General features: G+C 44.0%; 1 protein-coding gene across 5 annotated transcripts in view; it reads right to left on the reverse strand.

Moving 5' to 3' along the window:
• Window positions 1-884: 884 nt before the first annotated feature.
• Window positions 885-25,135, reverse strand: part of NCOA6 (nuclear receptor coactivator 6) — a 32,474-nt gene continuing 8,223 nt past the window's right edge. For 2 of the 5 annotated variants that reach the window (XM_042835528.1, XM_042835532.1), the window contains 8 exons: window positions 23,033-23,179; window positions 20,960-22,079; window positions 17,544-17,665; window positions 13,707-16,688; window positions 9,141-9,209; window positions 7,137-7,173; window positions 4,289-4,437; window positions 885-1,478 (listed from right to left, as the gene is read on the reverse strand). In XM_042835528.1, coding sequence (XP_042691462.1) covers window positions 1,432-1,478; window positions 4,289-4,437; window positions 7,137-7,173; window positions 9,141-9,209; window positions 13,707-16,688; window positions 17,544-17,665; window positions 20,960-22,079; window positions 23,033-23,179 — 4,673 coding nt within the window. In that variant the 3' untranslated portion in view covers window positions 885-1,431. Of the gene's footprint in view, window positions 1,479-4,288; window positions 4,767-7,136; window positions 7,174-9,140; window positions 9,210-9,408; window positions 12,981-13,706; window positions 16,689-17,543; window positions 17,666-20,959; window positions 22,080-23,032; window positions 23,180-25,135 lie in introns of those variants that run through there. The other 3 variants (XM_042835530.1, XM_042835529.1, XM_042835531.1) reach the window with 3 other exon arrangements.

The following is a 25,135-nucleotide window of genomic DNA, read 5'->3' on the forward strand; positions in this document are numbered from 1 at the left end:
TAAAAATAGGTCACCCCAGAAACTCAGCTGGCTTCCAACTGACTGCATGTGTGTGAAATATGCACACATGCAAATAAAAGACAAAAATCTTACAGGAGCTGATGCTTTCCCTGGCAGCCAACCTCAGAGCACCATGGTGCAGGACAGGGCTGTGAGCAGCAGGGCACGGCCAGGCCTTTGGGAGGAGGCAGCACTGCCACACCACAACAGCTTCTCAGAGGCAAAGAAAGCGAGGAGCTGAGCTCTGACAGCGAGGGAGGAAGGGGAGAAGTTAGCCTTGCTTGGTTACCTGTGCACAAATACGTTATTTCTGCCATTACAGGAGGTAGCAGCTGGCAATTCATGTATTTTAAATGGGTTCCTAAATATAAGTGTAAAAAATCCATTGGCAAAATGGAAAGGTATGAACACCCACTCGAGCACAAAGCGAGCCGCCATCTAAGATGACTCACTCCTCCATTTCTCCCCATGAGAGCTCCCTGGAACAAAGAGGCTGACCTACTTTCCCTGGCAGGGCACACAAACAGTCGCTGCCATGGCCGTGCAGCCCCACACAGACACGCTTCAGGCCAGTCATTCCAGATCTCTTCAAATGCTGCACGTTTTTCGGCTCCGTTTCCTGCTGAGCGCCTGTCTGTGGGGAGAGCTGTCTGCTGGGAGCCTCGCTGTGCACTGACTGCACACAGCCCGGGCCTGGAGGGCGGCCTTGGAATCTTTTTCTTGCTTCACCACAACAGCTGCACTGGTTAATTCATCTGTGGCTCAACAAATTCCTTTCTGAAGCTCCATATAAGGAGCTTGTAGGCCCAGGGCTCTAAATAATCCATTCGGTCTTCCCATTTGGAACGATGCTGTTGCTGCTGCTAATAATAATAGAACCCAAATTATAGGACAATAACATTTATTTAGAGCATGAGGGATTCCACATTATACAAACCCATAAAGTCATTTTTGTTTCACTGGTCCGTTTCTACAACAAATACATCAGGTCTACTATATAATAAAACTATTTACATTTCCAAACAAAATTGGGTCTGTTTATAACCCTCTTACTGCTATTCACATACAGTACTTAAACAACAGCACAATACGTTATTTTAATACCTAAAAATGACAACCCTGTATTCTAATTTGTTTATGAAAAGTGGAAACAAATACATTTACAATCATCTCCCCTCCCCTTCCATTTCTTACAAACACATTAACCTAATGTGCTAACCCTGGACTTCACTCTCTAAATCCAGGGGTTTTTAAAAAGAATTCAGTTTTTATATCTATTTGCTTTTTAGGAAAAAAAAAAATCATTGGGAACAGTATAATATTAAAATGACTTACTGTACAGAATTTTATTTAAAAAAGAAAAATCACAGCTCAAAATCGCTATTGGTAAATTCACACTCATTTACAAGTTTCATGTTTCCATGCAGTTATTTACTTGGATTTTCTTCTTTTTGACTGCATTGCACTGGCACTCGTTTCTGAAATCAAGAGAAGAAAAGAAGCATGGATGCTCAGTCGGTAACCACTCACGTGAGGCGCAGATCGCCCTCTTGCCACTCTAAATCACAGCAGGAAGGGCTCGGGGCCGGTCCCTCTCCCCTGGCGACGCAGGCTGCACCCCGAGCACCGAGCACCGCCAGCCCTGCGGCAGCACAGGGCGCCCTGCAGCTCCTGCCGCACGCCTGGCGCAACGGCGCGGCCTTACAAACAGCAGCCGCGTGCCTCAGGCTGCTCTTGAGCGTTAACCCCACACCTCACACCTTGCTCAGCCACAGCACGCACCAGGGCTCCGCAAACAGCGCCGCTCCGCACACAGGCTGCAGGATTAAATCCGAGCACAGGACTTGGAGACGGCGTTGTTTGGAAAACCAGGCTGTGCTCCGCGCCTGCCACGCGACTGGGAATCGCTTTGTCCCAGCCCGCGGGGAACCAGGGCGTCAGAAAGCAAGTGTCTTCAGTGCACGTCACAATCCACAGAAAACAGCTCGTGAAGAAGGATGCAACGCACACTCGCAGAGGCTACAGCGAGACTGGGCGGTGCTTTCAGTGCACTTACCAAGGCACGGCGCTTCCGTTTCAGAACGCAGAGACAAGAGCACTGAGTAAGCACTAAGGGCATCTGCATCTTTACATGTTCTAAAAATGCAATTGGAAACATGGGCGATGTGTCTTTGGCTCCTTGCAGTATTTTCCAGTAGCTGCTATGGCTGTGTGCATCTGAGAGTCCAAGGGAAAACATTCCCCAAGGCCTCTCACACCGGAAAAGCAACGACACGGCTCCACGGCTATTAAACGCTATCTTACAAAAATACCCACTTCTCCAAGTTTAACAAACCCAAAGCTACAGCAAACAGTGGGCAGCCCTTCCTGGCAGGGCCTTCTGACAGCTGCAAACCCCAGCACAGTATCAGCTCCCAGCAGTGGGACCAGACCTGGTGGGCAGAGCGCTGGCCTCCAACCGCTGCTCCCTGCTGCTCCTCCAGCAGAGCCTGTCCTGGCCTATCCTTCCCATACACCTTGGTGCTCATTCGGAGCACCTGGTCCCAAACCCCTTTTCTCTGCCTGTTATGCTGAAGTTTTTTCCTAAATGCTTTTTTTTTTTTTTAATAATGGCCTTAATCAGTCTCTACTTCAAATGTCAAAAGTCATTTTTTTCCCAACCCTGCACTCTCCTAAGGTGGATTAACAAGTTTCTTGGGACACTGACCGCAGACATCCAGGTGGAGGCCATGTACAAAACATACAGGCTTCCTTACTTATGTTTCACTAATAAACGCACAGAACACAGTAGGCACACGCCTCTTCTTGCCTCCCACACTCCATCTCATTGATCCTTCATGCTGTGCCCTTGCAGAGAAGCGCCTTGTTTCCCCAAAGCTCTGCAGTAGGCAATGGCTTGCATGGAGATAAGGCAATGGCAGGGAGCAGCACGCAGCAAGCCAGGCTGCTGGAGAGCCCTCAGAACTGCAGTACTTCCACATACAGGTTTCAAAAACAACAATTTTCCTTACAGAGGTAAACAAATGACACAGTTGGTACAAAGTCCCTACACAAGTGCTGCTATGCTTCAATTTAATGCTCTTTTGTGTTCTCATATGTTCAGAATTTGAAGTGCCACTGGTTGTCATCTTTAGGTTCACTCATTACAGCACACTTCAGACAGGCTTGAGCTCCCCAAGGTATCACCCAATCATTTTACATTTACTTCACATTTTTCAACCTTTTCTTCACATCATGAAAGATAACTTAGAGTTACAATACAGACTTCTGCACAACCCTGCTACGAGAGGGGACTCCAATTAAATTCAGCAGGCACAGAACTGCAGAACACAGAGGGCCCTCCATGTGACACTGCACGCTCACATACAGCTGGAAGTCTCTCAAACTCTTATAAATGTAAATACTCTTACCAGCAAACTTTGGTTATCTTCAATATGGAAAATGGTTACTGAATTCAACTTGACTTCTTTTTATAATGATGATGTATTAATACCTCTGTGCTCTGCAAGTTATCTTTAAAATACTGGGTGAACGTTTCCTCTACCCTCTCGCACAACCTGCGTCCATCAGAGCTGCTCTGACCCTTAAGGTGAGGAGCTGGCACTGTTACCTGGAACCGCAGAGCAGCAGCACGGACTGTGCATCCTGGTAACAAACGTGCACACCTCACAGCTGCTGTGTGCTTTGTGCAGGACTGCAGCCCGTATGGAAGTAAGGCACGTGGTAACTGCCAGCGCCAGGGGCTGACACCTGTGACATCAGGGCTTGGGGTGCTCCTGGGAAGGACCCCCGGGGCTGTGTGAGTGCACCCCTGTGTGCTTGCAGGCTGCCAGCTGGGCAGCGCTCTGTGTGCCCGCACGCAGGCACCTGGCTTTGCAAAATTGACCGTGTGCTTGGAATGACTTCAGTATTGTTCTCATGTCTTCCAGAGTTCAGGAAAAAAGCCCCGATGCTTTTTAACTGGAGTACAGTCCACTAATGACACATTTCTGTAAAGAGAATTCAACTTCAACTAGGCAAGCTTGCCGATTACTTTGTTGATTAGTACTGCAGAAAACCTGTTCCACAAACGTAACAACAAGAAATCCATACAAGATTCACTGCCAGTACAGATGTAGGTAAACACGTGAACACCAACCTGTGTCTAAAACCATTGAGCCCAGAGTTAAAAGCACACAACGGGTACAAACTGTAAACCCACCACAGTTACGAGCCAGTTATCGAAAGGTTATTTTGGGAGCACCTCACTTCCTGCCCGGTTCACAGAAATGACGGCTGTGCATTTTACCTTTTGCAGTGCTGGATGCAGATGCTGGTCTGGAGGACCTCTTGCGCTGTCCATTCTCTACAGTTTCCTGTGAAGCGGCAGAATCCTCTGTTCTTGAATTTCTTCTACTTGGAGTTTTAGACTTTTCACAATTCTCTTTTGTCTCATTACTAATAAAGTGGGACAAAATATTTCTGATGAAGTGTAAGAAGAATTACGGATTTCTATGCAACTCAGACAAGCTGAAGGATGGACCGACACAGGTACCAGTTCCGGACTATTAGCACTGAAGGTATGAAATGCTAGAGATACCAGAAGTTTTATCAGATGAAGAATGACCTGAGTAAGCCAGAGTATAGTCCATTTCTATTAAAAATTATCAGAGGATATAGAATTGAGAAGTCCTCAAAGAGAATATTTTCAACATTAGAAGACCAAGAAATTAGATGCATTATAAATTGTCTGCTCTGTTTTCCACAGGTGCCACCATTACTGAAGTCTAGGAAAAGCAAACAAGTTACATTAGAGACTGCTATGATATGGGAATACAGAGTTGAAATTGCAGGTGAACATAAGGAGGAATTATGAACCCTTAATTGCCAGCTCTTGTTTCTACTAAAAGGACTCTGCTACCTGATCTACATCATTTCTTCACGTAATAGAAAGCGTAAAGATTATTTAAAACTTTACTGATGTTTATGGCATACTTCTGTTGTAAGGAACAGTAATAGGCCGTGGAAACAGTAGGCAGTGTGGAAATCCATGTTTCTTGTTGCCGAGACAACATTTGGAGTGTAATGTGTTGTAATTAAACTCCACTTATGCTTTATTAGTATTTGCCCTGCAAACTCACCCTAGCAACTGGGCTTCTCTTTAAATTATTAATGCCAGACAATTTCTGATGACAATGTAGCTCCTGAATATTAAGCTAAACGTATCTTCTGTGAATTAAAAGGCAAGCGACTAAGCAAATAAATAAATCAGCTGATAATAGAAAAGAAGAACAAAAACTCCTTTCATGCCCTTCTTCTGCTACTTGCAAGATTTCACAAAAAATCTTAGGATGCCTTAATCAGAGAACTGGTGGGAAACACAAAGCAGGCCTGTGCATTACAGAGGTCCTACAGTGCCGATATTTCAGAGGAAGCTCTACTTTATGAGAAAGAAACGACTACAGAGATTTGCAGTTTTAAGTAACAGCTGAAACAAAACACACTTGGCCAATCCAAGGAAAGACAATAAATCACATTCTCAAGCAGGTAAACAGAGTAAAGGAGAATACGGAAGCACGTGGATTGTCAGGTACAAAATAAACATTGAAAGCAATTTCCCCACAAGTCATCAGTACGGGCAGTCAGGTCACAGGACTGGTCTTCCAGGAGGGAACCAGTAAGCAACGACGGCCAATTGCTTCCAGAGCTACCTGGAGGTGCACGCCGGCCAACGGCACCATCGGCTGCAGTTCGCTTACTGGAGAAAACAGCTGAAGAGTTCAAATAAGTATCCATCGACTTGGATTGCTCTGTGGGGAACAACAACTCTCCTCTGGTTTTCTGGTTTCAGAAGGAACTGAAGTTGGCCCAAGTAAAGGATTTCTAGTGCTCTGCATGCTGCACGGCTCCTCCAAGGTGTGTGTCATGTACCACCCCACCTGGGGCTGGAGCTGACCCCCATGAATATCAGACACCACCAGACTTTACCCCTCTCTGAACACTTTTCTTTTTTCCAGAAAAAGCATCAGTACAGAAAAGTTGAAACAGAAATGTACTTGAGATAACTGGATGTACTGAATGACAGCCAAGTACGGAGAATCCTCTCTCATGTGCCAACTGTCTCACCTTCAGCTTAGTAGAAAAACTCTATCCTAAAAAAAAAAACCATCAGCCTTCCGGTCTGTCCTTGATACAACTCTGGAAAGGTCCCAGCCCATGTGAAGGTAAACGAGGCAGACGTTTGATTCACAGTCTTTCCTGATATGAGAAAGTACATTGCTTTCCCTCCCTTACCCGCTTCATTTCCTGATGGGCTGAAGCAAGCTGCACCATTAACCCTGCTTCTGGTACCACTTCCCTTTGAGCAGGGCAGCACCAAGACCACAGCCAGTGGTACCAGCAGCTACCAAAGAAATCTTACAGGTTTGACATCAGAGCCGCCAGAGCATCTGAGGGCATCTGAGACTCTTATTTGTTCCTTGACATCTGAGTGCAAGAGCCAGGTAGTTTTAGAATTAACAGAAACTGATCTTGAAGATGCTATTTTCTTCTGACAGAACACAACCATTCAAAATTTACTCTTTAATTATCAAAAGTCTTAACTAGGACAAGACAAAGTTTCTGTCAGGCTTTCCTATCAGGTTTCAGCAAAGCATCAACAGGAAAACAGAGAAAATCTGCAGAAAACAGTAACTAAGGCACATTTAAGCTGTAACAAGAAAAAGAAAGCCTTTACAGAGTCCTACTTTCAGAAAACAAAAATTCCCAACAGCTGTTCTGCAGGCTTCTGGGGTTGCATTTTTAATTTGTCCTCAGAAAATACCAAACGCTAGAAGCACCAAGACCCCTCCAGGATGTGGAAGGGGCTGAGCAAACAGGAGGAAACTGCCCAGAGCACGAAGACAGACTTGGGAGAAAGCTATCTTAAATTCTGCATTTCAGTCACATTTTGGAACAGTTTCCTAGCAGAATTCCTGAGTAGGGAAGAAAAGGCTTGGCAAAGAAAGTGAATAACCAAAGCAGAAGATATATATATATATATATATATATATACATACATGTATATATATTTTAATTTGTGCAATTGAAGCAAAGAGAAAAGGACTTCCCTGCATGAAGCTGTATCTATTCTGAATCTATATAAACTATCTCCTTACCTTTGACCAGCAACTACTGGAGCATTTGTTTCAAGTTCTACAAGAGAAAAAGATAGTTTTTAGGCCCGCTGTAGAAGTACATACTTGCTAACAAGGCATGGCTATTTCACAGTTCTCTCGTTACTCATTACGTCTGACCATTAAGTGTCTCTTGTCTACTGTTACTCTCAAAGCAAATCCATCTAATGCACCCAATGAGGCAGACATCAGGCAGTGCTCTGATGAGGGCCTGCACCAGCTGCAAAAAGGAAAGGTTTCTTTTAACTCCTGCAGAAAGAAACTGCAGATAAACTTTCTAATAAGAATTACAGTCCTCTCCCTTATAAATTCTATGTTAGTCGGCTTATTCCTTTCAAGGCTTCTACATTTTTATTGTTTTAAAACTTAAAAATACTGATCCGAATCTACCGTACAACTGACAAACATTTCTCTTTAACACAACCACCTGAAAGCAGTATCTCCTAACGAATTTTGTAGGGAGGTGCAGGAGGAACACACACTTCTGAAGCCCAGCTACACTTCTGCTGAGGTGGAGACTGCTTTTGGAGGTGCCAAAGAGCACTGTGCTCTGCCTTCCTCCTCCCTCCTAGTGATATCATAAATAACTCTGCTTTTCCTTTGACTGTTCACAGCAGCAGTGATTTATGTCATGTCATATTTCCCATCCTTTTTTTTTTTTTTAATTAATTTAATTGTCCATCTTTTAATTACCCCCATATCTACCATTTTGCTGAGATGGAGTACCTCTACCTGATCACTGAGCCTCTTATGAGAAACTGCAACTGATCTAGAGATTATCACTGAAATGCACTATCTTAGCTTGCTGTTTAATGACTGCACTGCCTGTGCTGGCCTCCACCTCACCTTTATCTTTCAGTGTTTGTGGCAGTGGCTTTGTCTTTAAGATCAATTCAGTGCTCCACATTTTCTGTAACGCACACAAGGAACAAAGCCATGAAAAGAGTCAGAGAACAACCCTAGCCCTGTTATGGAACATGAGATTCTTCAGCGAAAGTGTACGTAACTGTGCCCAAAAACTCATCTCAGTAAGAAAAATAGAATGAGGAAGAAAAAGTTGCTCTTTCTTTCTACCGAAACGTGAGTAGGCAGAACAGCCACAGCAAAAATCAGTCAGACCAGTGCTTTCCTTTCCTGAGCAGGAACTCTGTGGCTGCACACACGGCTACACGTGTGCCAGTGCGAGGAGACACGTGGCACCCTGGCAGGGTGTGTGTACTCCTCGAGAAGGGAGCTTGATGAAAGCAACCGAGGACAATTTTTACTTTTCTCAAGCTTTACTTCTAATCATGCTACACACAGCAAAGTGATGGAAATGGCACTTCTCGTGTCCAACTTCACATCTGCCCATTTTCCTCATTCATCTTAGGAATTACTTTCATAAAACACTGTAGGATTGATGTATATGATAATAGATGGCAACAACAAAAAGTCACCTTTGGGTTGGAACTAGGTGGTCTTAAAGGTCTCTTCCAACCCAAAGCACTCTGTGATTCTGTGATCTGCCACAGCTCCATCCCTGAAACAATGCAGAGTGCTCTTTAAAAGCTTTGAATGGAAAGATAAATAAATGAACAAAGGATTAGAACTCTAAAAATTAACCTCCCAGTACTGCTTTGGGAAATATTTCCAGAAGCGTCCTACGCAACAAGAAAAACTCCTATTTGTCCTTAAAACTTCAAAGCTCAGACACGCTGAGTGCATCACTGTGAATCCAGCCTTTTACAACTGCGACTGAGATCTAAAAGCTGCCTTGGTGATTTCTTCCTTGCTTTATTCACCCTCCTACTTGTGCTCCAACGAGCCTTTGGAAACTTCTAAGGCACAACATATATAATAAAAGAAAACAATCCCCCCAAATAAAAATAAAAAAATAAATTAAAAAAAAAAAGCCAAACTAGCAAGCTTATTCGTGATTTACCATTTTTAGTTAGAAACATAATGAGTTAGGTCACCTACATTCTGCTTTTCCAAAGGAAAATTTACCTGTTCTTTGAACAGTACTTTCTGTTGTGGCAACTGAACTTTTTTTCTGCGTTAAATGTTGAGAGGATGCTAGAACAGAAGTGGAGGGGAAAAACCATTATTTTCAAACGGAGTCACAAGATTTTTTTTGCTGTAAAAGCAGCAATTGGGCTGCTTTTACAGAACAAGGCATCTTCCAACTTACTTCATTTTTACATTTACAGATAGAATTGTTGTAATCCGCATTCTATTCTTCCCCCCTTCACCCCCCCCCCCCAAAAAAAAACCTCCAGCTCCTCAGTTTAAAAACAAACAACAAAAACCTCTCACACCTAAAACCATCAGCCAACCTACCCCAAGCAGGTTTTCCCAAAACACTTAAGTGATGCAGCTAAATATCATCAAGTGTATTTTTAAGGGCAGTGTTTTGCCACTGGACCAAGAAACTAAAGAGAGACCTAAAAGAGGTCTCTGTTTTGCATCCCTCAGCTTCACGCTCGTTTCAGCAGAAGTCTTGAGGAAAAACAGCATCGTTGTTAGTGAATGGATACCATCACCTTCAATTAACATGCAGAAGTGCAAGCTGCTCCCAGAGGCTCCCAGGATGTCCTCAGTCAATACGATATCATGACTCGACATTTTTTTTAGGTTGCCTTGTTAAAAATAATATAATAAACCAATACCTGTTACACAAATGCCTTCCAGTCTTCTTTTGGGTGTGATCATGAACTTAGCAAGAACACAGACACATAAGGGTTCCAATTTAGATAAAGAATATTCTTTCCATTTGTAAAAACACACGTACATTCAGATGCCTGCATCACTGTCCCACATCTGAAGAGAACGCAGCCCTCTGCAGTCGGAACAGCTTGCTTCAGACTTGAGAATAAATGAATCCCCACTACTGATGCTGAAGGTAGGGACATCTATTTTTTTCTTACACACCAAGAAGCAGCGAGAGCATTTGGAAAGTGCTATCACTGCTTCCTGCTTTGAGACTGCTGTACAGACTTACATCACGCTGCTCCTGCCAATAACTTTTTCTTCTAAGAAAGCATAATTCCTTCTGTGAAGCTCAAAGGCAGCATTTCCACCTTCTGGCAGCATACAGCTACGGCACACAACGAGCCCCAGGGAAAATTTAGGCTTAAATTGAAGCTCGTTTGCACTGATTTATGTGGGACCTATTTTCCATGCTTTTGTCTTCCAAAAGACAAAATCCTTGTCTAAACTGACAATATAAAGCACAATGGATATTCAAATTACTTTAAGAGTGATGACTTATTTCCACATTGCTTCCAACAGGTTAAAATGGCATCAAGAGCAAGCAGTGATGTCATGAATAAAGTCTGTCAATGCTAAAAGTAAAATTATAAAGGAAACAAGGTAGAAATGAGGAGATTTTGTGTTACAACACACAATTGAGACATAATTGAACTTCTAAGTATCTCTCTGAAAAGAACATTTTCATTTTTCCCTGTGCATAATTTATTTATTTACTTATTTTGCTAGAGTTCAGCTATTTCTCTAGAAGATGAAGGTTCCCATTGGAGGGAACTTGTATTAATAGGATTAACACCCAATATCAGAATTAAGTCTATATATTTAAGTAAATTATATATGTTAAAGGACTCTGAGAAGACCAAAGCAGATCCATACACCTGACCAGGAGGGGCAACCTGGCAGGGCTCATTACTAGAGCTTTAAATTAGATTCGATGGGTGCAGGGAACGTACTCCTGATGCACAGAGAAGAATCAGGGAACACTGCCACTTCAGGAAGCTGTGGGGGAACACCTCAGATTTCCCCCAGAGATTTTTGCAAGGGCTCCTCCAAAAAGGCAGTGAGGCCAATAGCCCAGCAGAGCTGCCTCTGCACAGATGTGTGCAGCAGGGGAAATCAGCAGGAGGGGATGGAAGCCGTGGTGCAATCAAGAAATGCGTTGGGTTCATTTGTACAACTGGAATACTATGATTGAGGGCAACAGGCTTTTCAGAAAAGACAGACAAGGTAGGAGGGGGCAGGGGCATCGCCCTCTATGTTAAGAGGCGGACAGAGTACAAAGAGCTGCCTCTGGGAAACAGCCGTGCTCATGCAGAGAGCTGGTGGGTGAAAATATGGGACCGGACCAATAAAGGACATCTGGTGGCTGGGTCTGCTATGGGCACCTGATCAGATGCAGCCTGTGGATGAGGCCTTCGTGCGTCAGCTCCAAGAGCCACCGCTCTCACAGGCTCTTATCCTGATGGGAGATTTCAACCACTTGAATGTCTGATGGCAAAGCAGCAGAGCGGGCTGCGAACAATCCAAGAGACTCCTGGGGTGTGCTGATGACATAATTCCTGGCTCAGGCATCGGACAGGCCAACCAGCACTGAAGTACTACTGCATCTGGGGCTCACCAAAACAGAAGAAATCATTAAAGAGGTTCCGACTGGAAGCAGCCTGGGATGTAGCTGCCACGCTTTGGTTGAGTTCAGGATCTCAAAGAATGCGGGCTGGGCAAAGAGTCTAGTCAGAATCCTGAACTTCAGCAGAGTGAACTTCAGGCTGTTTAAGGAATTACTGGAAGAGATCCCATAGGAAACTGCCCTTAGGGACAAAGGAATAGAACAGAGTTGGCAGCACTTTAAGGATACCTTTCTGAGAGCACAAGAGCTCTCCATCCTCCAGCAGAAGAAATCAGGGAGAGGAGACAGAAAATCATCATGGCCGAGCAAAGGGGAATGGTAAAATTGAAGGAAAAGAAGGAATAATACAAGCAGTGGAAGCGGGGATGGACGGCCTGGAAAGAGTATAGGGATACTATACAGATGTGCAGAGATGGCATCAAGAAAATTCAAGCATAGATGGAATTCCACTTGGCAAGTGATGTAAAAAATAACAAGGGTCTTAAAAGACTGGAGATACATTGGTCTTAGAAAACAACAGAGAGCATACCCATTCTGATAAATGAGAGAAAGAACTGGCTTCTTCAGATACAGAGAAGGTTGAGGTACTTAAAGATTCTTGGCCTCGGTCTTCATTCCCAGTCAGGCTTCCCGTGCCTCTTGTGTTCCTGAACTTCTAGGCAGGGCTCAGGTGAACAAAATCCCTCTCACTGTAAGACTGGAGCAAGTCTGAAACCACCTCACGAATATGAATGTGTGCAAGTCTGTGGGGCCAGACAACACGCATCCTAGGGCTCTGAAGGAGCTGGCTGATGCAGTTGCCAAGTGTCTCGCCATCATATTTGAAAAGTCACGGCTGTCAAGCAAGGTTCCTGGTAACCAGAAAAAAGAAAACATCACTTCCATTTTTAATAAAGGGAGAAAAGAAGACCCAGGAAACAACAGGCTGGTGAGCTTTATGTCCGTGGCTGGGAAGGTCACGGAGTGGATCCTCCTAAAAGAGATGTTAAGGCACATGCAAGCTGAGAAGGTGATCCGAGACAGCCAGCACAGCTTCACGAAGCACAGCCTGCGTCTGACCAATCTGGTTGCCTTCTGTGATTGAGTGACAACATCAGTGGACAGGAAGGAAAGGAAGGGAAGCAGACGTTGTCTACCTGGATTTCTGCAAGGCCTTCAACATGGTCCCACGCCACATCCTTATCTCTAAATTGCAGAGATATGAATTTGAAGGCTGGACTATTTGGTGGATAAAGAATTGGTTGGATGGTCGTAGCCAGAGGGTCGTGGTCAATGGCCCTATGTCCAAGTGGAGGCCTGTGATCAGTGGTTGTCCTCCACGGATCTATCCCGGGACCAGTGCTCTTGAACATCATCAATGACACAGATGATAAGATCAAGCGTACCCTCAAAAGTTTGCAGATGACATCATAGAAGGAAGGGACACCACTCCTTCTTCACAGGAGCACCTCCTACAAAGAAAGGTTGAGGGAGGTGGACTTGTTTAACTTGGAAAAGACTCCACTGAGACCTCATTGTGGCCTTCCAGTACTTGAGGGGAGCTTATAAGCAGGAAGGGGAGAGACTTTTAACATGTGTGATAGCAACAGGACAAGGGGGAATAGCTTTAAACTGAAAAAGAAGAAATTTAAGTTAGATGTTAGGAAAAAATTCTTTACCCAGAGGGCAGCGAGGCTCTGGCACTGCTGCCCAGAGAAATCATGGATGCACCACCCCTGGGGATGTTCAAGGCAAGGTTGGGTGGAGCCTTGAGCAGGCTGATCTGGTGGCTGCCAACTAGCCTATGGCAGGGGGCTTGGAGCTCAATGATCTTTAAGGTTCCTTCCAACTCAAACCACTCTACGATTCTATTATGTACCAGTTTAAAAGATGTCTGATGCATCCAATTGTCACTGTTGATGCATCCCATCTTTCTCCCACTTCTAAGTTACATGAAGTCACTCCTCTATTATGTTCACATGAAATATCACACATAGGCTGTAAACGAAAACAGAAAGAACACCTGAAATGTGGATCTTGGTGAAATACAAGTCTACATATTATCCTAATACTAGAATTAAAAAGTAGTTGTCACCCTACAGAATCTGCATTTTATAATATTCATGGAAGAAAGCACCAAGGAAGCTTATGAAAGCAATCTCACAGCTTCTATTTAAGAAGGGTGGCAGCAGACTTACCCGTGTTTTGCAGCAGTTCCTGATGTGTGCCTGTTTTGTCCTCCACCAAACCACCCCCAGCCTGCTCAGCCGGTAAGCTGCCATGGTTACTGCCGTTTGTACTTGGTGTTGCAGGTGCGAGCTCTGGGATTGCTGGAGTGGTTACAGCTGACAGTGCACTTGTAGGAGGAGTGCTTGTTGATAAGCTTGGAGATACAGAAGCAGAAACAGCAGCAGCAGTGCTAACGCTCACATTGCCAGGCCCAGAAGTGCTCTGTTTTGTAAGACTGGGTACTGGAGGTGTCACAGTTTTATTGTCCAGTTCTGCTGGTGACTGCTCTGTTCCCAAGTTGCTTGGGACTGATGTCTCCAGCCCCTGACCTTCTGTTTCTCCATCCAAGGTGTACTGCTCTTCCCCTTTCTCAAGGGAGCCAGTGACTTTCTTGCACGCTTTTGTCAGCAAGAGTTGGCCAATCTTGTCTACTTTTCCCTTTCCTTTACTAGAAGAAACAGGACTTCGTCTGTTCCCGGGCCCTGGACTACTGCTTAGAAGAGGTGAAACCACGGGTCCAGGCTGCGTGGCTGTAACGGGGCACTGGTCATTTGACCCACTGCTCTGAGAAGCAGCTTCTTCGGGGCTCGAGTCTTTTGCTGGCTGAGCAGGAAGATGTGAAGGAACATTTGAAGAAGTTGTAGCAGGAGAAGGCAGCTGAACAGGGGGTGCCAAGGGATTAAGAACGAGTGGCCTGCTCGTGGGAATACTAGGAGCAGGGCTGCTAGAGGATGTGCTAGGAGGAGCAGGTGCAGAGGAGAACTTGATGTTCTGTGGTATATGTAACGGGCCCACAACTGCAACTGACTGAGGCATCAGGCTAGAGTTGGATGTCATCGGGGCTGTGGGAATCGTACTTGGTTGAGAGCCTTTCATAACCTGAATTATTGAGGAAGAGTTTATAAAAACAGGTGTAATGAACTGCGGCCGTGCATTAGACTGAGCTGCCGACTGTCCCTCAGAAACCATAACTTTGTTTCCTACGTTAGGCATTGTGACAACAGTAGACACTAATGCAGGTTGCAAGTGAGATGGCAACGGTGCTGATGTATTAGCAGAAGATGTAATGGGGTTTGAAGTTACAAAAACTGTTATCTGGTTGGGCGGTAAGGGAGCTGAAATAGAAGAAGTGACAGGCCTTTGCATTACTGGGGGAACACTCTGTGTAACATTTGAGTTTATTTCCCCCGGTTCCTGATGCCCTGGATTTGAACAGGGCTCATTACTTTGAGGGAAACTATGTGAATTAGATGGCTCTTTGCTAGAAGATGCATCTTGCAGTGGAGGAATGACAGCTACCTTTTTTATCTCCTCCACAGTGGTGACTACTGGTGCCATTTCAAGACCTGTCAGTCCTGGGGGCTTAATGGTTACATTAGGAGCTCCAGAATTATCAAGAAGTTGGCTTAAAGAAGTTGGTGCTTCCCTCATAGCCGCAGATACCATGGTTTTACTTTCCTCCAGAACTGGAAGCTTACCCACGTCTAAGGCCTGCCCATCTTTTTTTGACTGCTCCTCTGGAACCAACATTTTTATTTCTGGAGTAGGGATACCTTTTAGTTCAATGCTGGGCTGGTCTTTGTTACCTTGGACAATTTGTGCACTTTGACATTCATTATCTTGAGGAACACTGAGACTCTCTTTATTGTCTTCAGGAATGCCAGTCATAGCAGGTGCAGAAACTGCAGGACTCTGATTACTTAGCACGGTACTATTTTGAAAACTTGAAGTAACAGGTGTTGGCAAAGAAGCAGGACCAACCATTATGTTCCTCTGCACATCTACATTCTGCAAGAGAGATGGATTCTGCGGAGTAGTCAACGACAACTTTGCTGCCTTTGAATTCTGTCTACCAGGACTTGGTGTTGTTTTCCTGCTGGATCCAGGACTGGACCTTCGACTACTGCTTGGACTTGCTCTCTTTGTTCCTCCAGCATTTGTTTGCTTTCCTGAATTAACAACGCTTTCCAATTTATGTGACTGTGGAGCAGCAAAACTAGACTGATTGTTAATTGTGAGATTTGATGGGGCTTGTCCAATGGCCTTCAAAGTAGTAGGATTAAGACCCTGCTGATCAAATCCTCTACTGAGATTAGGCCTGGGAGGTAAAGGAATATTAATTTGGGGAGGGAAAAGACCAGCTATAGAAGCATTGAGTCTCTCTGGAGACAGGCTTATTTCTGAGGGTTCTGTGCTAGGTGGGCGGTTATTAGGAGTCTGAGGATAGTATGGCCTTGGGCTTGCTCTGTTTGGGGTTTTAGGCCTTGAAGTTTGTGATGGGGTAGCAACATTAGGAAAATGGTGTGCAAGGGAGCCAGGCAGAGAATTAGATTGCTGTTGAGGACTTGTGCCTTGGGTGGTTGAAAGTGGGGATGGTCCAGGTTTGGCTCCCGTCATCATTAATTGGTTCTGTGAAACTACTAAATGAGATGTCAAATTATTCTGAGCTCCTGATGCTGTGGTGCCTTCAGTTCCACCTCCTTCTGGAAGGGAGGATACTGATGAAACTTCTCCCAGAGGCGAGCTGGAAGGATTCTGTACATTATCTTGATAAACCATTTTTCTTGCATTATTTCCCAGAGAAGGATTGCTTGGCAAGGAAATTCTCTGTTTATCAGGAGACAGAGGCACAGATCCAGGGCCCTGTAGATTGACCATTACTGGCATGTTACCACTCGGCTGCATGGGCATTCTTTGGGCATCTGGATTCAGAGGCCCTCGAGGTGGATGAACTCCTTGTGGTACGGGAAGCCTGACTGATTTGGAGTCCTGCTGCATCATAAGCATCATCATCATTTGTTGCTGTTGCTGCGGTGTTTGTGGTGGTGCCTGAGCTTGCTGTGGAGGCAGCTGTGGCTGCTGTTGCAGCTGCTGTGGCTGCTGGGTATGTGGCATGAGTTGAGGTGGCATCTGCTGAAGTGGTCTTTGTTCCACTGGCTGAGAAGGATAACCTAGGAGGACACAGTGACATGCTGATCAAAAACAAAAATCAGAGAAAGCAGGATTTATGTAATGAATGGCATCAGACAGGAGGTGTAGGTTAACAGGAGAGCCTGTTAATCCCCTGTAACAGCCACATTAACTAAACAGGCTTTATAAACAAGGGAAATTATTTCACTTAAAGTGTTTTTAAGGATTATAAACGACCTGTGTGACACTGAATGGAAGGTCTCCAACATTCCAGTGACCAGCTATTACTCTGGCTTCACAACACCTCAGAAAGTCTCTACACCTGTCCACAGGCTTGTTGCTGCTTTCAAATGCAGAGTTAAACTTTCACAAATTAATTATCCTCAAAACAAACCTAAAAGTTTGTAAGACAAGAACTGGAAAGCCTGTTACATATCTGACCATTCCCACTGTACAAAGTAGAATCTACCATGCATCAATGTGTTACTTTGCAAAGAGCGTGCTGAAAGGAACACACGCAGCATGTAATCCTTCCTATGAATAAAGGATAATTCCAACAGTAACCTCCATCTCTTAATTTTGAAAAATCAACTACTGGCTACTGGTCAGTTTTAAAGACACCAGTCTGTGCTACTACTAGAAGTACAGAAATCTATTCAGAATTTAGAGTAGTAATTCTACAGTATTCAACATGATAATATTCAACACATATCACCTTCAGGTGATACACAAGGATGCAGACATCTATTCGTTTAGAGCTGGTTCAAAGAACACAAGTAAAGGAATCTATTATTTACTAGGAGAAAAAAAAAAAAAAGAAAGCTTGGTCTTGAACGTGCAAGAAAGTCACAAAGATCAGTAAAAGCTCTACTGTAGTGACAACATGTAACACTCACCTGGTGGCCTGCTGCCAAAGTCTGAAAGTTTAGGGCCTGAGCTGTCTAGGCTGATTCCCTGATCTCCGGACGTTGATGACTGATCGCTCTCCTCCAGGCCGCCCGCGCGCGGTTCTGAGGAGCTGGAAGAAAAATAATTGCTGTTTACATACAGCCGTAACATCAGTGTTTGGATTCTGCTTCCACAACCATCCCAGCACTTCTGGCTGACCTGCAAGTAACTCATGGAAACAGATCACTGCCTCAGGTACAGCACAGCAGGTGTGAACGCAGCCCAGGACTACCGGCAGTCACTTCTGGGCCTGAAGCACTCCTCCTGAAGAGAGAAGATGCCTGGTGCTTTACTCACCCGAAGCATTTGTTCCTTTCCTTTGTTTCTTCCTGTTTATAATTAAGAGAATGCCAGTGAATACTTCAAATTCATATATAAATGGCTCTCCTGATGCATTCAAACAGGCTTCCCTCGAACACTGCCATGCTACCTGTACACATAAGTATCGTGTATATATGCACTGAACTTCAGTGGCAGCACCAAGTTCCCAGGGGAGACCAGCTTAGGATATCAGACCTCTATCCATGTCACAGCACAAACGTATCGACACATCAGGCATTCAAGGCCATCCACCAGAGCACACAGCACTGTGGAACGCAGACCCTGCTCCAGGAGATCCTGGGGGACAAGTTAAAATTGCCAAGATTTGACATCCAATGCTTCCACTGCATCACAACAGCTTTTGCAAGCTTAGAACAAGCATGCTTTTGTAGCTAACGTGTGGCCAGAGGATGTAAGATGAAGAGGGATGAAGAGTAAAATACCTTAATGGCTTATTGGTTTCATGAATATACTGAGACTGTATGGAGATCTATGTAATAACAGCTCTCCACTTAAACTAAAGACACCAAAACAGATCTGCTGCCTGCAAAGTGAAGCAGAGCTCTACAGGAATGATGAGGAAAAAGAAACTCTCAGCAAAACAAGAATTATATAAAAGTTTACCTGACAGTAACAGCCCGCTTCTGGTATATGGACAGCTGGCAGCAAGAAACTCAGGCCTGCCCCAACGTCCTATTAACTACCCAGTGCTCAGAAAACAGGGAGCAACTTGGAAGCCCCTGAATTTTCACTGGTCAGCAGGGGAGGCTCAGGTGTGGGTCAGGGAAAGGCTCTGCCCGAACAGCGGTGGGCACAGCCCCAGAGCCTGAGGTCAGGGAGTGCCTGGACACTGCCCCACTGAGCCAATGGTTTGGGGTGCTTGGTGGAGCCAGATGTGCTCCTTGCAAATGGGGATGTTCTACATTTCTGTGATTTCTTAAAAATGGGGATGGGGATTACAAATGTTACAGTTAAGGGTCAGATGAAAAGCAGTTGCAGAGCATTACCACACAAACAGGCTTAACCTGGAGAGCTGTCCTTGTGCAAAATCAATTCTTCCGACACACCTCCAGCCAGATGGGAGCCATCAAGCAAGCTGCAAAACAAAACCTCACTAAACTCAACTGGAGTTTTGTTCTCTAGCAACCAGGAACAGCGATTACTGCAGGAACAACTGCTGCTACAGTTTCCGGGAAATTTAAACACAAACTGAATTTCAAAAGCAGCTGAACTTTACTGAGCCCATTTAACAACCACCAGCTATCTAAGAAGCCCACCACATTCTGAATACACATAACAGTGAGTCTGTGCCAGAGGGACAAACATCCCTTATTTGTTCTTCCATCCTACTGCTCTTAGTGCAAAGACAAACCAGCTGCACAGTATGGATTAGCAGTTTTCTAAGGGCACTTTAGCTCTACCGCTGCATTGCTGAGCACGGCTCTCAGATATGAACCTGCAGTCAGAGCACAAAGAGAATGTCAAAAGAAAAAAAAACTAGGCTAAGCAGAAAAAAACAACACCTCACCAGCAAAGAAACAACAACAAAAAAAAGAGATGCAAATGCTGACATAAGACTGGAAGAAATAAAGATACAGGGAAGGCAGTGCAAACTCTATAACATCAAATAGTCCTCTGGGAGATTCTGCAGCAGCTTTATCCATCCATTTACTGATATTCCCAGGCTACTCTGAGGCTGCATGACCATCAGCAAGAGCAATAAAAACAAAACTGCAACGAGGCTTTTCTTTAATGAACACAAGGCTTTTGGCTTTTCTTTAATAATGACACAAGGACTGTGTATTTTCCTTTGCTGCAAATGAGCAGTGCCCACAATGCACTGTTGCTAGTGCCATGCAACGTTCTGATGCAAACAAAAATATGCCGGAGTTATTGTGTGAAAGGTACCTGGATAGCCTTAAAGTTCAAGAAAACAACAGACAAAAATACCTCTTTGCTTTTAATTCAAGTCCCGTTTGAAGGCAAGACATTCATTCCAAGGCACACCAGTGTTGCACACTGTGTGTATTTTGGCCACTTGGTTCTAATGCCATAATTTCTGATGATTTAATTTGAAATCACCAGGCCTGTTTTGCAGCAATTTGAGCTGACAGGCTGCACCATGGCCCGTGTGTACAACTAAACAGCAGATATTTGACATTTCTTCTGCGCCTTTTAAACTGGAGTGCTTTGCCTTGCCTTCACCATTCAGCACCTCCACATCTGCAAAAGGCGTTTTATAGCAGCACTAGGAGATTAAGGCAGTTAAGGACTGCCACAGAAGATCCCTTGCAATATAAATAAATGCAAATCTGGATATTCCTGTGCTGCAAATTTGCTCAAACTTCTTCCATTCTTTTCTAAAGCAAATTGGAAAAAAAACCCACAGAAGTTTAAACCAACATGTAGATTCCTCTCAGGGCTTTTCCTCCTAACCTCCTCCAGGCTAGGAAGGCCAGCATTGCTTGGGCTTGTTATTCCCACACCCAGAGAGTACCACACTCCAACTCCTAGCTGCAACTTCCCCTAAGAGAAGACCAGCTCAATTCCAGGCAGAAACACAATAGCATATACATGTCTCCAGAAAAATCACAGAATTGTAGGGGTTGGAAGGGACCTCCAACCTCCTTCAAAAATCTATACAACATATTGCTATACAAAGGCTTATAAATCTTCTGAAAGTGCTTCCCAACTGTCTGCCTGTGACCGCCAGATTGCTTGAGAGTGGCAGCCTCCATTTCCAACACCAAGGCCCCAGGAATCCACAAACATTTTGAAAAAAGCTTCTCATCTCTTTTACCCAGTAAATGCAGCAAACATTGCTATTTTAAGCAGAAGTATTACTTAAATAGGATGCTTGCACGTTCTTCTTGATCCTGAATGAACTTTGCAGAGGCACACTGGCATGGAGCTATCACTTGAGTGAAACTGCTAGCATACGAAATAAAGTTCTAACTCCACGCTAGCTGAAAACACACTGACAGGTTGCCTGCGAGGCCTTCCCACATCCCTTAAAAAAAAACCAGTGTAATATTAAACCTACTTTGTTTGTTCCAGTTGTTGATTAGTTTTCTTTTTCCTTGGAGGCTTCTTCTTCTTTGGCTTACTGGCATTCTGACTATTTGTTTTGTTGTTCACACCGAAGTGTCCTGCTGATATATCGCTCTGTAGAAGGTTCACCAAGAGCGGGCTTGTGAGCGTGACATCCTTATTGACAGGAAAACCAGGATTCTGTCCACAGGAAATCTGATTCCCATTTGGCGTTCCGCTAAACCCGGAATTGAACGGCAGACCGTGGCCAGAGAAATGACTCCCCGAAGCACTGCTGCTTCCTTGCATTGCTTGCATATGGGAAGGCACCATGTTAGACTGCTGCACGGGAACATCAGGTAACATCTGTGTCACGTTCACATCACTACTTGTTGCAGTAGTAGTATCCCCAAGTTGCTGAGACATGTGGGGGCCAGGCCCAGTAGGTCTTAAAACTTGCCCTTGTATTCCCATAACCTGAGAAGGGTTACCGTTCACAGGGCCTTGTTGAGCCATCATCTGCCCAGTGAACTGCACCATGTTGCCTTGCATGTTTGGGGTTGGTCCTCTCATCAGTTGAGCTGGCCCCGACATAACACTGGACTGGTTTTGTGTATTAAAAGGCTGTTTATTTCCCTGCATTTGAGTGGTCATCATCTGTTCCATCATTGAGTTTGGCTGTAACAAGACCTGACCTTGAGGTCCCATCATCTGATTGTGTGTAGACATCATCTGTTGTCCCTGCTGGGAAATCATCTGTTTGGGTGGGGTCATCCTTTGGGGTGAAGGACCAAGATTTTGATTTTGTGGTGTTACCATCATTTGGCCTTGCGGCATGAGCTGAGTTCGAGAAAGTATCATCTGGTTCTGAGGGTTCATCGATCCCTGAGCCTGAATATTTACCATCTGTCCTTGAGAGGATACAATTTGCTGATGCATTCCCATAAGCTGAGACTGTGGTCCTTGTTGAGGCTGTCCTTGTATGTTGCCCATGTTAACTTGTGGCACTCCGCTAGCACCAGCCTGCTGGTTGTTCATATTTCCATGAAGTCCCATTAAATTGGTCTGCATTATATTTGGTGGGCCATGCGGTGCTTGCATCTGATTTTGAGGAGGCCCAGATCCTTGGCCACCTTTAAAAACAATTGTTAAAAAGCTGGTTAGAAACCGATGGGAGCGACAGAAAGTTTTCAAATCTGATGGTGAATAACTACTCCAAATTCATGCTCCTGGACACTGGAACATTGGACATATTTCCAGTTCTGTGCTATGATGTTTGGTACCACAGATAAACATTACTTGTCAAAACAGAAAATCATACCAGCACTTCTCAAAACAAGCACCTTCACTGGTGCTTCCTTTGTGGACCCCACTGCAGAAGGCTCATCACAGCTTTCATTTCAGTCATTATCTGTACATAAGCCTAAAAACATTCCACAATAGCACCTAACTTCACAAAATAATTACCAACTGCAAGAAGCTTCAAACCTTCAGGTTATTTTATAATAGGTAAAAAATAAACACACATATAGTAGTAATGAGGGGACATAATCCAGATGGAAGGCTGATAACCAAATTGTTAAAATATTTATGAACTACAGATATTTTTTTTTCCACAAAACTCTCTTTAAGCTGATTTCCAAAGCTTTCAGACAAACTAATAACTTTTTAAAATAAAACAAGGTGCTTCTTTTCTTCTTTTTCCTAAGATAACACTCTTCTTTTTTTCAGGACAAAAAGTTTATTTTGTGCTGTATCTTCATTACCCCTAGCCTCCAAATCTTTTTAACTTCCAAACAGATACGTATGGATCCTAGGATGACAGTCCTAAGTGATAATACTTGAGTACAACCTGCCACTTGATTTTCTTTTCCTCATTTAACAATACACATAGAATACCACTAAGCACTTTCAGTCCAAGCTAGCTACAATACTCCATTACTAGTAAGAATGTAATGTTTTATAATTGTGTTATGCAAGTAAAAGCATCATTTTCTACATACGAAAAAAAAAAAAACCAAAAAAAAACCCCAACAAAACCAAAACAAGCCATCAATAACTGAGGAACAACACATTCCAAACAGACCTGTGTGCTGCACATTTTGGCTGGTTTGTAGCTGTGGAGCTCCACTGTTCACTGGTGTTCCTGGTGCTGTGGAAGGCACCTGACCTTGCATGAAGCTCTGGTTAGCCTGGCCTGCAGGGAACCCGGGAGGGAGGCGCTTGGGCATTCCTTAACACAAGAATTTTCTCATTAGTATGCAGGGAAAGAAGGAAGAGAGAAGAATAAAGAGGAAAGAAAACAATCTGTAATTGGATTTCAGTAGGAAGAATCCCTTTGAGTATGTACTGTCACACTTCTGGTTTAGGAAGAAAGTAATTTTTGCCAATACGTGAAACCCATTGAAAGCATACTTAGAATTCTTACCTGTGCAATAGTTCTGCTTAACAAAGCACCACGACTCCACTGAAAACATAACTGTGCTTCTAGTCTAAGCAGAACATAACCCCACAGAAAAGGGGAAAAGTGGAATTTTCAGAAACCAGAATCTGAAGTACCATCATCTGCTGTTCTCTACTGCTGCTCATCTCTCAGCAGGACCTTAACTTACTCCATGTAAGCAAATACAAATATCTTGCATTTTTATGACACTTTTTCCTCCTCTCAACAAGACCTGCCACCACAACACACCAGGTACAACTTCCCAGCACTCCTTCGCCCTGCTGGTCCACGTACACACAGACTCAAAGTGACTGTTAGGCCCATGGAGGGCTGAGCTGAAGAATCTTCCAGGTAATGAGACAGAACAGGGCTTGGCTACCCACAAAGAGACTTAGCTGCAGCAAGTCCCAAGTTTATATAGGCAACCCTGCTACTCCTACTGCAAGTATTCTGCCAGGTCTGTGCCTGGCACAATGCCCACACTTGGACACATCACAACACCACTGCTGTCCTGCGACAGAGAGCAAGAATTGCACCGTTCCCAGCAAAATGAGCAGCAGCATGAAGGCCTCTAGCAAAACCCACCTCTTTACCTCACCATCAAATATACAGTACCACAGACCTATTAGAAACTCCATACTGCTGTATTTTCCTGATTTACAGACAGGATTTAACCTTGGCTCCTTCTATGACTATAGCTTCCTTGCACACTTTAACTGTATTGCTTGTGTAAATTAATCTGGTCTCATGTCTACAACTAATACTTCAATATAGTTGAGTTCATAAGTCAAACATCAGGTGCATCTGTAAATACGGAACAATTATTTCCAACAACACATTACAGGACTATAGTTCCAGTTCTGCAAAACTTAGAGCAAAATTCTGCACGTAGGAATGCTTTAATTGAGGAAAGTTAAATTTGGCCTCTTCTGAATTGCAAAATTAACCAGGTAAAAGTGTTGGAATGTATTCATTTACACTAAGCCTTTAAATGCAAAATGGCTCAAAAATGGAAAAATCCCTAACTATGGCCTAATTATTGTCTAAACTGCAGGAAGGACTAAGCATGGACAGAAGCCAGGCAAAAACCTCAGCAACTAGAAGGTGCCGTAGCTTTGTTTAAATCAACAGAATCGTTTTTAAAGGATCTTTTAAAAAGATCTGAGGATACAGCTCACAGCAGGATTACTGATTTTAGCAATAGAGCCTGGAGTGAGTCCAAATAACCTATTTTGATAGTTTATTTGGGTTGTTATTTTTAACAGAGCAAAAGGAGGGTTTTGTCTATAGTAGGTTTACATCGTAAGTATGCAGAGGTTAGGCTGTCTAGAAGTCAGGGTTACATTACCTAGAAGATAGTGATTCTTGACCGAGGACATACAGCTGGAGAGACAAAACTGTAAGGAAATGTGACAGTTCTCAAAATACATGGCCGCTGAAGACAAGAAAGGAGGTAGCAAGCAAAAGGCACTGCCAGACCCGGAAACCAGTCTACAGGAGGAAAACCCTAAAACTGAGACAATTCAGATGAATCAAACTGAACCAAATCCAAATGAGATCCACAACACAAACAGCGAAGATACCTGCCTAGATGAGTAGACCAAGGAATGGTACTTGTTACAGCTCAGCCAAGCTGTATCGGATGCACAGTGTGAGAACACAGGAAAACAGAATACATACAGGACTGTCTGTGGAGGTAGATAGAGAATATGGCCTAGACTTTGTAAGTACAGAAGGAAAAGATTT

Source organism: Centrocercus urophasianus, unplaced genomic scaffold, assembly GCF_019232065.1.
Source record: "Centrocercus urophasianus isolate 14NV4802_14NV808 unplaced genomic scaffold, USGS_Curo_1.0 seq_53, whole genome shotgun sequence".
Classification (NCBI taxonomy): Eukaryota; Metazoa; Chordata; class Aves; order Galliformes; family Phasianidae; genus Centrocercus; species Centrocercus urophasianus.